General features: G+C 41.5%; 1 protein-coding gene across 1 annotated transcript in view; it reads right to left on the reverse strand.

The window, feature by feature from the left end:
• Positions 1-16,754, reverse strand: part of Fbxw8 (F-box and WD repeat domain containing 8) — a 108,590-nt gene that overhangs the window by 56,421 nt on the left and 35,415 nt on the right. The window contains exon 5 of the mRNA XM_026386028.2: positions 9,109-9,266. Coding sequence (XP_026241813.1) covers positions 9,109-9,266 — 158 coding nt within the window. The remainder of the gene's footprint in view (positions 1-9,108; positions 9,267-16,754) is intronic.

Consider the following 16,754-nt stretch of genomic DNA (forward strand, 5'->3'; position numbering starts at 1 on the left):
GTTGGATCCTTTTGAGGCTCACTTTTCAACTATTTTTTAGAGTAGCTTTTAGACAGCTTTTAGTCTAGAGCTAACATAGTCCCACTACTAAAATGTGATGTCCTTCAAGGATTGCTCCCAACAACCCATGAATTACAAGGTCTTCCCACACTGTCTCATAAAAATGCTAACTATACCTAGCCCTGAGTGAGCTTCAAGAACCACTTAGATTCTCCTCCCTTGTTCTAAGGTGTTTCCAGTTGGAAAACAATTAACTATAGGCCTGCCTTGTTTGTTCACCTTTTCTAAGGGATCACAATGTTCAAAAACTGTGGCTTAATATATTTTGTCCAGCTTTCCAGTTGCTTAAAGCAGAAGGATAACTTCAATTATCTAATTCCTGTTATATCACATTGATCAGAAACAAGTATTTTAACTTTTTATTTTGAAATACTTCAAAATGACAAACTGCAAGAAATTCTATATATTCATTGTTCAGATCCCACAGCCAAATGTCCCAGTGACATGCTTTATAGAAAAAAGATCCAACAGAATACCCTTATTGTCATGTACATCTAAAAAGAACAATTTTTTTTAAAAAAAATGTAAAAAAAGATCCAAGCCAGGATGACCCTGAACTTGGCTGACATGTCTCCATTGTCTCTTTTAACTAGAACAGTTTCCTAGATTGTCCTTGACTGTGGAGATGTGTGGCAGTTTTAAAGAGGGCAGGTCAGTCATTGTGTGGAATGTTCCTCAATCTGGGTTTGTCCAGTATTTCCTTAGGACTAACCAGGTTTGACAGTTTGGCTGGAATCTCACAGAAGTGCTTCTGTGTTTTCCTAACTGCATCCTATCAACATGGTACAGGATGACAATTTGTATCACTACTGATGATGTTAAGTTTGACTGCTTTATTAAGATGTTATCTGACAGGCTTATCAATGGCAAAGCTACTTTTTTCTCTTTTTTAATTAATAAGTGTTCTGTGAGAATATTCTTCGAGACTATGTAAAATCCCAACCATCATCCCATTCTTTTTTTTTTAAAGATTTTTAAAATATGGACACAATATCTTTATTTATTTTTATATGGTGCTGAGGATCGAATCCAGTGCCTCATATATGCGAGGTGAGCGCCCTACCGCTGAGCTATAACCCCAACCCCCATCATCTCATTCTTACTCACTAGTTTTATCATCAATTGACTTTTCTGTCTGAATCAATTAGTACCATGGTTATCAATTAATGATTTTCTAATCTCATCATTCTTTCTGTAGTTTTTAGACGACATTCTATTTTAAGAAATTTCTTCTCCCTTTTTATTCATCTATTTATTTTTAAAAGTGTGTACTTGAGGATTCCTGTTTTGTTTCATGGCATGTTATATTCTGTTGCCATCAATATTTACTTTGATACTCAAACTGTCCCAGAACTGGCCAAAGGGAACCCTTCAGGCTAGCCCCTGTGTACTGCCAACAGGGTACCATCATTCCTCAGACCCCTCTTCACTTCCTGGTGCACACCGCTGTTTCAGGGTTACTTGGTTCTTTCCTGCCCAGCCCTGCAGTCAGCACTTCCAGAAGATCTGGCTCCTCTTAGTACACAGCATCTTTTCGAGAGCTGGGTACTAGCTGCACTCCTTATTGCTGGGCTGATGATCCTACACCTCCTCAGCAACAAAGCCAGGACAAACACGAACACACACACACCCCATCTGTATACTTCTCTTCCTATCTGTACTGAAAATCATAAATTCCACACCTATACTCCCCATGCCAACCTGGCCCCACAGGGCTCACTCTGGCCTCCCCCATCCCATACGTTCACTTCCTTCTCCCACATGATAAAACTGGCTCCCATCACCCACTACACACTTACCAGCTCAGCCTTCTCTGTGAAGTGCCAACCTGCCAAACCACCATGCTGCTGCAGTGGGGCTCTCTCCTCCTCCACCAGGCCCCTCAGGGCCCTCTCTCCCCAGTGGGACCTGCCTAGTGGCTTTCTCACTGAAAAGGCAAGCAGCAGGCACATTTTGCTTTTAAAACAGAAATTCACTCATTCCACGAATATATTTCTTTCTGTTTTGAGAATGGAGTAAACACTACAACTAAAACTGCAAGTACTGAGAGGGAAATTAAATTATCTCACTTAAAACCAGATCTATCTTATTCAAAAAAAATAAAACTTATGGTGGCTTGTCAGTTGGCACATTTAAGAATTTGAACAGTTTATTTTTCAAAACTATCTCCCAAAAGCTACCTTGTGCTATTTATTATTCCTTTCAGTTTTTAACTTCAACTGCAATAAGCCAGGAAGCTACTCTGAATTTATGCATCACACTGTGTATTATTAAAAATTAGTTTTCAATAAACAACCTCTAATAAACCAAAGGATTAACACTAAATCTTATATCATAAATTGAAAGTGCCACTCCTTTTAAAAATTTCTTAGTTTTCTTAGAATTTAATCATCTGCTATTCTGTACCTAATACAGTGTTGCTATTGTTTTTTTTTTAATTTGAGAGCTTGCAGAACCCCAAGAATTATCTGTGGACCCCTCAGCATGAAAAACAATGTGTTGTAAGGTTAACACGGACATGTGGGTGATCATCCAGTGCCAAGAGCCTGCAAACACAAATGCACACGCTGAGAACCCACAGTGCAGCTCAGTTACAGGGTCAAAAGACCTACGTGGGGCTTTCTGAGATTGCCATCAACATAAATACGCAGATTTTCTAAAGTTTCACAACTCTTGCCCAAGACCATCTCTGTTGACTCCCGCTGAAGGAATACTGCACCATTATTCAGTTATAATGCGTATTAGCTCAAAATATATATAAATAAGTATAATTTCAAGCTCTTCTTATTGAATAGAAAAACATTTAAAGGAATAGCTTCCTCCATCACATAATACAGCCTCTGTGGCTTGCATATGAGACAAACTCTGACACTCTAGAACATACCAGGTAGGAACTGCTTTAAAGCTTAATTCTCCAAGAAATACTTCCTGAACACCCACACTGCCTCAGCTCAGAACTCTGCATTTATTTTTTACTATTATTTTTTTTTTTACTTCTCCATAGAATATTTTTTAAATGTGGGCACTCCTTCTGTTAAGAAATTGCTCAAATGAGACAGACTGGGGATCAGGTCAGTGGTAGTAGAGTGCTTGCCTAGCATGTCCAGGGACCTGGATTTAACACCCAGTACCACAAAAAATAAAAAGAAAGAAAATTGCTTAACTATGTAAATGTACCATATTTTAAAAAAAATTTTTTTAGTTGTAGATGGACACGATACCTTTATGTATTTATTTTATGTGGTACTGAGGCTCGAACCCAGGGCTTCACACATGTGAGGCGAGCACTCTACCACTGAGCCACAACCCCAGCCCGAATGTACCATATCTTTTAAAAGGACTATTCCTAGAATTTTTTAGTTTTTGTCAGAAAGTTGTTTCACTTCATTCTGTTTGCCAAGTATCCAATTGAAAGGTGCCTGGGCCTAAAAGCAGACATCAATATCAGGCAAGAATTGATTAATGAAACTTTTAAGAAAAGTGACCAGAAAAGAAAGGCCTTGAAACCAAATAAAATTCTCCACAACCCACAGTCAGCTGTCCCAGGCAACTCCCAAGCAGCACCTCAACATATTACTAATCCACCTCTCAAACTTCAACTTTGACCACAAGAAAGGGAGGCAAATTGTATTCTGCACTCATCGTCATTATCAAGATTCAAACAACGGGGCTGGGGTTGTGGCTCAGCCGTACAGCGCTCACCTAGCATGTGCGAGGCCCTGGGTTCAATCCTCAGCGCCATGTAAAAATAAATAAATAAAATGAAGATATTGTGTCCAACTAAAAAATAAATATTTTAAAAAAAGATTCAAACAAGAGACATATGTAAAACAATCAAAGAACTGATTTTTTTTTTTATTAAATGCAAACTTATTAATGAAACTTTAGAAGCACCTTGTCTCTAGAACTGCATAACTACACCATGGTCCTACTGTTTACGGTTAACAAGCAGTTTGCAGAGAGCTGCTCCCAACCATTGTCCCTACAAAAAATCACTGTCACTTCAGCCCAGGAAAGGCTGGGCCCTGGACAATGGAGCCTGTGTATGCTCTGACAATTGCACTGGGACTGCTGCAGAAGTGGCTAAGCCACCTTGCCTCACTTAATGGCACCACAGAAAGAGGACTGCTGGCTGTCCCATCTAGGTCCCACATGCTAACATGCACCTGATCTCATCTTTCCTCTGCCCATTTAGGGGGACAAACAAGAACTTCTTTGCATATAAGAAGTGTGTAATCTCACTTCTTACCAAAGAATGAGTTTTTAAGACAAACTCTGAGCAGGGAGTGGGCTTCCAGCACACTGCCATTCCATAATGCTGTGGCTCAAGGCCAAAGGCAGGCAAGCATGGAGCAGATGGAGTCCTGGCAAGGTCTCTGCTGTCCCTGCATTAGCAGCATCTGCTCATTACTCAGAACCTTCGCCTGCTTTATCTAATGCTCCAGGAAAAGCATTTTGATTTGATTCATTTCGGTACGGTAACGTGCAACACAATTAGCGGTAAAATCAAACTGGAGGACAGCCAGTGCTGACAATCGGAAACAAGGCAGAAGAAATATGAGGCCAGTGGGTTGGAATTCAAAAAATCACAACTGTGGATCACCTTGCCAAATCACCACACCCCAGGTGCATGTGCAGTGTTCCTACAGGGCAGGGAAGTGGAAAAGGAAAAGGAGGTAGGGATGACTTACTTTCTCCCAAAGCAATTTCCATCTCCCCTCTGGGTGAGATTTCTTCTGTGGAGAACATGGTACAGACCATGGAGAGGTTCGATGACTACAGAGCTTCACTTTGGCACAACCAGAGAGCTGGAGTTCATTAACTCATTTTATTATCTTACTCTTCTTTTTTGTGAGGCACAGTCACAAATTTTATATGGTAGATCCCACAAGGTAAATTTCCCCTTCGACATTTTTTGCCAAAGAATAGCCAGTTTAAAAAAAAAAAAAATAGTGTGCATTTGATTGTTCAAATCCGTCTTTGCTCAGAACTAGCTATTCATGAATATGTTGACATAAATATCATTGTGCCAATCTTATAAACTAAAGTAAGAACAAAGGTAATGCCACCTGAGGTCTGGGGAGAGAAAGCAATTGCTCTTTATCACAGAAAAGAGTAACAGCCTGTATCAGATTGGTAGGATGCACTCAGAGAAGAGCCAGAAAACTCAAGAACTCTAAGAGAAATAATCCTTAACATCTAAATGAACTTGAGACAAATCAAAGACTTCAAGATGAAGTAACCATCTTCCCAAGCATTATGTGAAACCCAAAAGGACAAGACAGACAAACTCAATGATATAAACGTAAACTATCAGACAAATCAACTGAAATATGAAGTATGAAAACAGATTGAAACACAAAAATAATTTCATTTCTACAAGCTTGTAAAGGCAGATTTCTGATAAGAGACATTGAAAAAAAAGATCCCATTCAGATCCATATTTTCTACTAACCCACCAGGATAAATTCTATATGGATCAAGATTTATAGCCAGATGTGGTGATGCACACCTATAATCCCAGTTACTTGGGAGACTGAGACACGAAGAATTGCAAGTTCAAGGCCAACCTGGGCAACTTAGTGAGATCCTGTCTCAAAATAAAAAATATAAAAAGGGACTGGGTGTAGTTTAGTTGTATAGTGCCCTTGGGTCCAATTTCTAGTACCAAAGAAAGAGAGAAAGAAAAAGATTTAATTATTTAAAAAGTTGTAATGGTTAATGGAGAAAAAGAAGTAGCAGGTACACATATGAAAAAAAAATTCAACTTCTCTCACTCTAAAAGAAGTATAAATTAAAACTATACTCAGATTATTCAGATACCAATTCTTATCCAGTTGATAAATACCCAAAAGTCTGAAACACAATTCAATGGTAAAACTGAGAAAATGGGCACAGTCTCACACTATGCACAATACCCCGTTTGCATTTACCCTTTAACCCAGAAACCACTCCTCTAGGAAACTACTCTTCTGCCCCCATGTAAAATGTCCTCTGACAGTTTTCCACCACAGCACTGCTCATACAGCAAGTGACCAGATGCAACACAAGTGCTCCTCGACAAGCCGTAGTGCTTACATACGATGGGATGCCACGAGTGTGTAAGGAGGGGCCTTCCTCTGCACAGACAAGGGCCACCTTTCAAGATATGTTACGGTGTGGAAAAGCCAAGATGTGGAAGAACATATGGCAGTACGCTTACCTTTTGTAAAAAGAAAAAAGTGTGAGGAATAAGAATAGATATTTATGTTTGCTTGGAATTGTAATACCAAAGTACTGGAAGGACATATAACAAAATATTGTTCTTTAGAATGGAATGGAAAAAAGTGGGTGAAAGCAAGATTTCTCAATGTATAATTGCCAATATTATTTTGATCTTTGATCCTTTAATATATATGAATCAAAATTATTAAATCACAAAATAAAATTTATTAACCATTTAGAAAATTAAAATCAGCCACTAATTTCTAGAAAATAACATAAAACAAAGTCCATTCAAGAATAAATGATAAAAAAATCAGAAATATGTAGGACCAGGGTTATTTCCTTAGCCTTTTCCTTTTGGTCAAGAAAAGAGAAAACCCAAAAAAGAAAAATCGGAAAACACAGGAACAAGCAATTTGCAGACAAAGAAACAGTAACAACTAAACACATAATGAAAAGGCATTCACGTAAACTTCGAGTAAAGTAAGGCAAACACAAGAACAAGGAAACGCCACTTCCGCATGTCAGACACAAGCGAACAGTCTCCCTCACATACCTTTGTGAGACTAGACTGGTGAAACCCTTCTGGGGAGCAATTCGCAATATTCATCCAAACATAAAACACCCCCAGTCTTCAACCCAGCAACCAGTCATTTACCACTCGTGTACGCTTACACAAGTTCACTGTGGTATGTTTCAGGATGCTGCTTGCAGCATTGCCTTTTTTTTTTTTTTTTTTTTTTTTTTAGTTAGTAGGAGGGATTGAACCCAGAGGCACTTAACCAACGAGCCACATCCCCAGACCTTTTCATTTTTTATGTTGAGACAGGGTCTCCCTGAGTTGCTTAGGGCCTCACTAAGTTGCTGAGGCTGGCTTTGAACTCACGATCCTCCTGCCTCAGCCTCCAGAGCTGCTGGGATTTTAGGTGTGCATCACCATGCCTGGTGCAGCACTGCTTTCAATCACATCCTAAACAGCTCAAATGTACATCAACAGGGGCCCTAACAGATGGACTGAGGACAGCGACACAGAGCAACACTACAGGCACTAAAACAAGATGCTGAAAAGAGTAGAGAGAGAGAGTGCATGTAAGACCATGTAACAGCAGCACTTCAGCTTCTCTTCTGATATATTTCATATACATTTTTGCCATCTGAATTTCAATTATGATTTTAAAACCAAGCATGTAAAATATTTTGACAATCATTTGACACATATTTACCAAACAAAATCAAATTTTTTGTCATATCTACTTTGTTCCCCAATATTTCTGTGTAACAATAGGGATGAGGGGGATAAAGACAATTCTTATTAACAATATAAAACCAGGGTCTGAGGGTATAATTGAGAGGCAAGTGTAAGCTGCATATGCCAAGCCTTGGATTAAAACCCCAACACCAAATGCACACACACCCAACCAGCAGAATACCTGAGTATCACCTCAAGCTGTACCTTGCAAGTTCAAATATGAAACAAGGGCACAAATAAATTGAGTGCACAGTTCTAGAATAGCCTCTGAGTTTGGCATTGCAAAAACAACACTAAAACCCCCTTGTACAATCTGGGATTCACATTCAGAGTTCTGGATTTACTACTGGCTTCAACCTCAAATCTATTACTTAGCTGGCTTTAGGCCTGTTTCCCCATTGGTAAAATATGTGTGTACCAATGTGTATGTGGCAGCAAGAAGTTCCTAGATCATTCTAAAACATGCTAACTTAAAAGTGATACAATTTTCATATAGGTGTTTATATTAAAAAAAAACTCACTGTTAATTTAAAAAGTAGCAAACAAGCTCAAGCTGCTCTCAGACTGGTTTATAGAATTTCAGTAGCTATAGATGAAATAATAACTATATGACAGAAGCAGCTCAGCTGAATTTCTATAGGCTGAAAAGACAAGAATCTATCTATCAACAGTGCCTACTAACATCAAACCAAAAGAAGAGCATTCACAGTGCTAAAATAATAAAGATCCAGCTCTAATTTTCATCCTTGAATGACATATAGATATAAAATTCCCCATTAGCTATTTCATTTTTGTCCTCTGAGGCAACAGACAATGTCACACTGACTCTGAGGACGTGCCTCAGCGCCCTGACATGAACACTAACATTCTGAAATACACTGCAGTCTACCTTCAGGCAAGTGGGGAGACAAGAGATTCAGTTTCCAACAGAGTGGACGTGAGGAGCATGAGTGGCGGGCGGTCTTACAGGATACCACGGCCACTGAAATGATTATTTCTATTAGCTATAAACTTCCAAGTGTTTCATTACTTCTGTAAAAACTAACTTTAGACTATTCTCACCTAGTTCCATAAGCCCACAGTTGCTCACACACAAAAAGAACCCTCTCAATGCCAGAGAGACAGCACACTGCTATCAAATATCTTGTATAGTATGTAAGTGCCCCAAAAAAAGGTAGGCACTGACTGTTATTTTTCTATTTCCATATTTGTCAATAGATTATCTATGCTATCCCCTTATCACTATTCCTTTTGGACTGAACAGAGGCTAAAGGAAAAGTAGGCCAAGTATATTTAATATTTTACACCAAACAAGTTATTTGCTTAAGATGGCTTGGCCAGCCCTGTCGTGTCTGGCACCAACGCCCAGCCCGACAGTTCCAGTAGGAATTAAACACCGGTTTTAATGGGTGCTGTGTTCCAATGCCTGCTAACGCACTGAGGGTTCCTCGCCAGCTTCTTCACATAAAGGCAGGAGTGAGTGTGTGTGTGCCCACGTGTGTGTGTGTGGAGGGATTACAGGGGAGCCAGCCACAGCTGCTTAATTTCTGTGAAGCTTTTTTTCCCTTCAGAGGGAGGAGGGCTGCGTTACTTACCATCCTCATAAGCTGCTACCGCCAGCGAGCTGTTGATCCTCACAAAGGAGACATATGGCTGCATTCCAGGCTCGTCCTCCTCATACTCTGATTCCAGGAAGGGGGCCACATAGTCCCAGGTGCGGGTGTCCCACACCCTCACTTCCCCTGATGTATATCTGGAAAAGAAGGATACACTTGGTTCCAAAATGGGATTGGAGAGAAAAATGGGGAGGGCCTTGAAACAACAGGGGAGTGAGATCTGGACAGCAGGGAACACTCCTGTGACACTGTTTGGATGAGTAACTCCAACGCGGGAAAATGTCAACTGGATGACAGAAGGCTGTGAACACGGTTCACATTCTCACAGCACAATGGTGACAATTTCAAACAAGAAACTATAATAAGAAAGTGGGCATCGAGATCTCCTCGCTTCCCTTTTTACACTGTTAGAACCAATCTGCCACCTTAAGTTCTCCCACTAAAGGGCTCACTAGCAGAAATCTGTAGGAGCAAAGAGATTCTCTCTCTCTCTCTCTCCCTCTCTCTCTCTCCCTCTCTCTCTCTCTCACACACACACAGACACACACACACACACACACACACACACACACACAGCAGAAGGAGATGCTGCTGGGATACTAGGAACTGATGGTCTTACAGGCGCAAGCTTTCTAATACCTCATCCATGCATCAGATCTGACTGATTAAAGTCCCTAAAGACTAATTGATTTGCTGAAACAATTAAATCTTGCCTTTAGCAGCCAGACAGCACTGCCTCCTCATGAAACACTCTTGTCTAAATGAACACTGGTTGTGCCCTCTTGGAAAACAAGAGCACTTGCTCGGTCCTATCCCTACTGCCACTCCCACAAATGACCATCTCCATTAAAGCCAGGTAGGGCCAGAACTGCTCAGACAGGAGACCCTTAGGGTAACAGAATGCCAATGATGAGTGGGGCACTGTCTGCCACTGAGGGCTTTTTTTTTTCTTTCTTTCTTTTTTGAAGTAGTAGGGATTTGAACCCTGAGGTGCTCGACCTCTGAGCCACATGTCCAGCCCTTCAGTTTCATTCCTGAGACAGGGTCTCTCTAAGCTGCCTAGGCTAGCACTGTAACTTGCAGTCCTTGTGCCTCAATCTCCTAAATTGATGGGATTATAGGCATGCACCACAACACATGGCCTTGCCACTGAGTTATTCAAGTTCTTTTTTTTTTTTTTTTTTTTTGGTACCCATAGGGTGCTTAACCACTGAGCCATATCCCCAGTCCTTTTTAATATTTTATTTAGAGACAGGGCCTCACTAAGTTGCTTAGGGCCTCACTAAGTTGCTGAGGCTGGCTTTGAACTCACAATCCCCCTGCCTCAGCCTCCCAAGCTAGTGGAATTACAGGTGTATACCACCAAACCCGGCCTTATTTAAGTCCTTTCCATCTGTTACACAGGTTTAATACCACATGTAAAACAAGTGGCAGGAGGGTTAAGGTTGGAAGTAACTTTGAGTACCTCATGATGAGCCCACATCACAAAGACAGGCAGGTGATTCTGAAGAGCTTCAGTCTTCCTAAGGCCCTAACCATTCATTGTTCCTTCGGGGTTTCACTGTAGAACTGAACAAGATAACCTCTCAGATCTATTTAATCACTGAAATCTACGACATGACATGTATAAAGCAGGCACACAAGTTCAATCTCAGTTGAGATTTTTAAATAAAGAAACAAAGAACACTGATTTGGGAGTGCTTTGTTTACATTTAATAGCTTTTCCTCCAAATTATTACTTTATAGTAAATGCCTGTATTACACAATCCACGGGTTGTCCTGTCACACCAGCTCCCTAGGCTGAAGAACTTGCTCTCCATCTGGGGGATGGGGTCTGGAGAGAACACGTGATGGCCAGAGATGAAGAGGAGAAATGTGCTTTCTAACATGGGCCTGCTGCCTCTCTGACCACTGAAATGCTCGAAGAAATAAGCATCTCACAGAACCCTCACACCATCAACGTCCTTAAGCCTGGTGATGAGAGAGCAAGGGAGGCTGTGGCTATCCCCCAGGCCAAAGCACACTTGTGGGCTTCCCAGGCTCTCCAGGAAGCTGTCCACATCACCCTCTTAACCGTGAACCCGACTCAAGAACACAAACCCCACACCCCACTGCATCAAGACACCACACTCAACTTGACACCCTGAAAATGACTTGCGATGTTCTCTGGAGTAAGGCCACTTGCTTAGCTTCAGAGACACTGAAAGAGACATTTGAATTCCTAGACTGTGTGATTAGAGTCTTAAGGTTAAATTCCAGGTAAAAGGAACTAGTTAGTTTGGAAAAGAAAGGTTAAAGGATGGCACTGTCTCTCAGAAATACAGAGAAAGGCAAGTGAGAGAAAGAAGGGGAATTTAGATCAGAGAACTATGGATCTCTGAGGAGAAAAGAGTACTCAGCCAGGAAATGTTATGAGCCAGGGTGGATCTGAGTACCACACCACACCCTCAGCTTCCTACTGCTCTCTGTGGCACCCCCTTGAGGCACAGAGGGAGGCGCAGGGTGTCCAGGACAGGATTTCAGTGGCCAGAGCTGCAGTGCTCACCTCAACACCATCAGTCAGTACCCCCAACACAGAGTGCCCCAGCAAAGCAACAACAAAACTGCAAAATAGCGGGGGGAAAGGCAAGGAGGGCTTTAACTTCTGAACCAGACAGAAGGGAACTGTGAGATACAAACTGTTGATTTCTCACTTCGAGGGAAGAGGAGAGAGGCAGGGCAGGGGTCCCAGGGAGAACAGTGCTCTATTGATATCTAAAAGGCAGCTGACGAGCCTCTGCTTCCCTGAAGGAAGCTGGGCACTCACAGTGACTCTGCACATGGAAATAAATGCATGTTCTCCTCCAAAAGCTCCCACTCACTGCCACACTAGCTGATTCCGAATTCCTTGTTTTTGTCAATGTTTTCGTCAGTCCCAAGTCACTGGTACAAAAAGAGAGAGGCCCCTTCAACACCTCCTTTGCCATGATGCAAGACTCCCAACTGTCACAGCCCCCCCTGTGTCTGAGCCTCTCCCATCTTCAGTCAACCCTGCTACGCCAAGCCCTCCAAACACCAGTGTTCGTGAGTCATTCTTCAGGAAACACTGCCAGTTTCCCCAGCCTCTGTGCGAGATCATGTCCCCACCATGATCTACTTTGCTAGCAGCCTGGACTTGTCTCTATGACAATTATTTGGTGATTACCTAACTGTTCCTCTTCCTACTCTACTCACCTCTCAGTGTCTGAGACCAGGGTCTGGGTCTTGCTCACTGCTGTACCTCCATCAACAAGAACAGTCAGACCAGAACAATGCTTGACACTCCAGAAGCCTAGGCCAAGTCTCACCTCGGAACACCTTAATGAATGAAGTCGGAATGACAGGGCCTCCTGAAAACCCTCCACAAGCCAGCCCCTGCCCTGTTCCCCAGCCACATCCTCTCCCCTCCTCTCCTCTCCCAGTGCCAGCCTCCAGACAAGGTTCCCAGCACTCAGAGGAGATTTTCCATAGATACTCATTGAAATTAACTCCATTTTTCAAGTTCAAAGAGCATGAGAATCACATAAATGTTTTGCTACAAAATGACTCAGGAGGTGAAACATAAAAGACTGACTCCTTTATTGAAGGGAATGGAGAATAAAAGACTGTATTTCGCAGGTACTGAGCCATGATGTGGCAGCAGGCCATGAAGCCTAACACAAGTAAAGAAATGACAGCAAGGGAGTGAGACGCGGTGCTCATGAGCACACTCACGTTTTCACAACTGCAGAACACTGGTTGTGGCAAAGGGGCCCGGATCTAAAGGAGCTTATTGCTGGCCAGGAGTAGCAAGAACAGATACTGAATGGAAGTAGGAAAAAAGGCTGATTTTTCTCTAGAGCTCCAGATGTCTTTATCGCTGCCTAATGACAATTACACTCAACCAATTAAGACACCACTATGATAGCTGCATTGTCAGTAAGCCTTTGGACCCCAATGTTGATGGCTCTAATTAGTGTCTGCAAAGTACAACTGCAACTAATACATTAGCTGATGTAAAAACACTAAAGAAAAACCAAAGAAAGAAGCCTTTCCACACGAGTAAAGATGTGCCCCAGCCTGTGGCATAGACCAGTGACACAGTGAAGCTGTGTGCTTTCCCAGTCTTTTTCATGCTTGGCAAGGCTGAGTTTACCTCTAAATAAATAGGTCAGGGACCACAGCTGATTTTTTGTTGAAAGAACGGGAACAGAGCCTCTCCCAAGCTTGGCATGCCAGAGCCAATTGCCAATTTAAAATGATTTACCACCAAAGAGCTTTCATTAACTAGTAAGTTTCCAATAAGCAGACTACTTATTTGCACTAAGAGGCCAGGAAAAAAAGAAGAAATTCTGTACAGCTAAAAATAACCTTTAGCCTTTCTTCCTGTGTGAATATCCAGCAGGGCTTCCATTTTGCTTCCAGGTGTCGGCTCTTATTTGCTAAAAACAAATTTGTTCATGGCTCTTCATAAAGATGCAATGGGGAGGAGTGTGTTTTGATTTAAGAATGCTGAGAAATAAGGTTAAGTGACTTACCCAAGGTCACAAGAAACATTTTAGAGGCACAGCTGGGATCAAATGTGCCCAGGTTTTATCAATGTGCTGCTTAGCTAGCACGCCACTCTGCCTCCTCAGATGACAGTGTCTTTAAATAAATACTGCTTTTAAGAGCCATCTCCATTTAAGTGCAATATAAGGAATTTACTGTTTTCAACATTGTGACTCAGCCTTGCAGGACATAACCCCTAACCCTAACCCATCAATTCACCACTATATTTCAACTGGAAGGTGAGAAGCAATACAGGAGATTCATCAGCTGATAACAGGAGCAGGAGCGTGGGGTGGGGCAGATCAAGCTGCCACACTCGCTTCACAGGTTCTGTGTGAGGACATACAGAATAGTTAGTAACACTTACCCTTTATAGGATTGTACTCAAGCAGTCAACCTCAAATCAAGTCCCAATTCAATTCTGATCAGACACCCACAGCAGCTTCAGGCCAGGGACAGTAAATGATTTGTGTGTTTTAAAAAACAAACAAAAATGTAGTGGCTACCTAGAGTCCTATGTTGAGAAGGATTCTGAAGCTATACTCCATCCAGTTCACCAGAAAAGTAAATGCTGTGGTGAATTATTAACAACCATGACTGGTTCAGGAGTGAGAAAAGGCAACTCCCCTGCCCCAACCCCACCAAGTCCTGGTCATCCCTCCAGACTCAGCTGAAAACCACTTCCCAGGAGAGACCTGGCCTGAGGCTGAGTATGTGTGAGGTGCCTCTCCGGTGTGTTCTGGTGCTCCCCTCTCCCCCACTCCATGCTCTCCCTAGTCATATCCGGTCAGCCTTTTTGCTTCTCACAAGCAAGGAATGCCCAGGAATGCCCAGCAGACTCATCCATATGCTGATGTTGATGGAGTAAAGGGATCTGCTGACTCAGCCTAGAAGCTGGAGGCTGTTTAAAGCCTGCTGAGCAATCAGGCAGAGACCCCTAAAAGTAAAGTACCCACATTCTAAGAGATACTTATGCCCTCGGCATGTAGAGGTTTTAAGAACTGTTTACTTGTTCCATACTTTCTTTAATAATACCAAAGATCACAAATCAACTAAAGCAAAAGTATTTGCTTACTATTTTATATAAAATATGACTGTGTTGCATTATGCAATTAACAAAATGAACTTAATCCCACAGTGCAGCCATTCTGCAGAAATGCACTACAGCAAACATCGAGTACGGTTGAGATGCATCAATTGAAAAATAATGAACGTCTTAATGGACCTTACGAGATGCGTGCACCACACACTTAAAACTGTTTTCCATACATCTTGGTTAATCACAATCAATAGAGTCAGAGTCAATGATGATCATGCAGTTACTATAGCTGTGGCCCTTCCCTTTATTCCTTGGAGAAGCAGAGATGGATAAATGCAGCCATGAGTTCACCAGTATTTATTAAGGATATTCTGGGGCTCCTTCATTAAAGATATAATAAATGTAATGCTCTACTCAAGTCACTTATCAATATCTTACCTCAGACTTATTTACTAGAAGAGCATATATACCTCACAGCAGAAAATAAATAAGTAAAAATAATTTTAAAAAGAGGTCCCTAACGGGTAATGATCAAATTCCTTATGGGAAACAGTCCAGTGACATAATAAGCAGCAACACAAAATGCATACAAAACAAGGTTGAAAGGAAAACTGTAAAGAGAAATCTTTTTCTGAAAAGGAGAAAGCCAGAAAGCATGTCCTGAGTTACGTATAAACATGGGTGACATTTATCTAACACAACTTCATCCCAAGCTGCATTTAGAAAGTGTCTGTCATCTCAAGAGCCTCAGGGCAATCCACAGGCATTACGAAACTAGCAGTTTTCTAGGAACACTGTGAGTTCCTGAACAAAAAATATTTTCAAATTCAGGGTAACTATATACCATTTCAGATTGAAGCCTCTTTTAACACTTTGGAATGCCACATGATCCACATAAAGGTACATTTTTCAAATAATGGAAAAGATGGAGGAAGAAATGGCCAAAAGCAAAGCACTCCAAAAGTGACCTTAGATGACTACGTTTAAACGAATATTTCCTAATAGTTTTTAATTGTAAAATAATGATAAAATTATTAATGTTAAAAGTATTACAAGGAGCCTGGGTTGTGGCTCAGTGGTAGAGTGCTTGCCTAGCATGCATGAGGCACTGGGTTCAATCTCTGGCACTACAAATAAAATAAAGGTATTGTGTCCACCTACAACTAAAAAATATACATATGGAAAAAAAAGCATCAAAAGGTAAACTAAAGCTATCAAAGATTCAGACAGCAGTTGATCCCCAGGGGTGCCAAAGGGAGGGGAAAAATATATATACATATTGAACTGGGTCATGCCTGGCAGCCAAAGCAACAGCCAGAGTTCATCATGTTGTCTGAGAGGGTGGGGGAGGGAGGGCGGGAGGCCTTTTGTTGTACATCTTCTCAGGCACACTTGCCTCAAAGGGAATGAAACAAAATGGGACAATTAAATATTTTTAGAGAAAGAAGGAAGCTAAATTTTTGCAACATTAAATGATAAATTCTTCCCTTCAATTCCATTTGGTAGAGGATAAACCTGAACAAAGAGTCACTGATTCTTCCAGTAAGGACAGGAGCTCATGCTGAAAAGGCAGATCACAGTAGAGGAAAACCAGGGCGCAAGCATCTAGAAGTATTGAACAAACTTCATCATACAGGTTGCTTAATATTTTTTTTTAAACCAAAAGAGGGGAAATTGATCCTCTCATGTGAAAATTTTAAAAAATGTGTTTCTTTATATAAATTGAAATGCTCCAGATGTATGATTTTAAGTAACAGTGAGGAGGGAGTTTATTGCAAAACACCACCATACTCCTGGGCATCTGATAAAAGCTTCTGTGAGCTATTAGCTTAATGGCAGCAGAGCTGGCACAGGGACTCCAAGGAGCCCAAGGCTTGCCTCTCTTCCCAGGTTTACCTGGGAAGCTCTCCTTCACTAGGTGGCTCTCCTTCACTACTTATGGCAAACCCTACCTGACACCCCCCAACCAGGTCTTGTACTGTGACCTTTCTGAACTCATGATGTCATCTGTTTGCAACTTGTAACTTCCAGAGTGCAG

Source organism: Urocitellus parryii, chromosome 3 (genome assembly GCF_045843805.1).
Source record: "Urocitellus parryii isolate mUroPar1 chromosome 3, mUroPar1.hap1, whole genome shotgun sequence".
Lineage (NCBI taxonomy): Eukaryota > Metazoa > Chordata > Mammalia > Rodentia > Sciuridae > Urocitellus > Urocitellus parryii.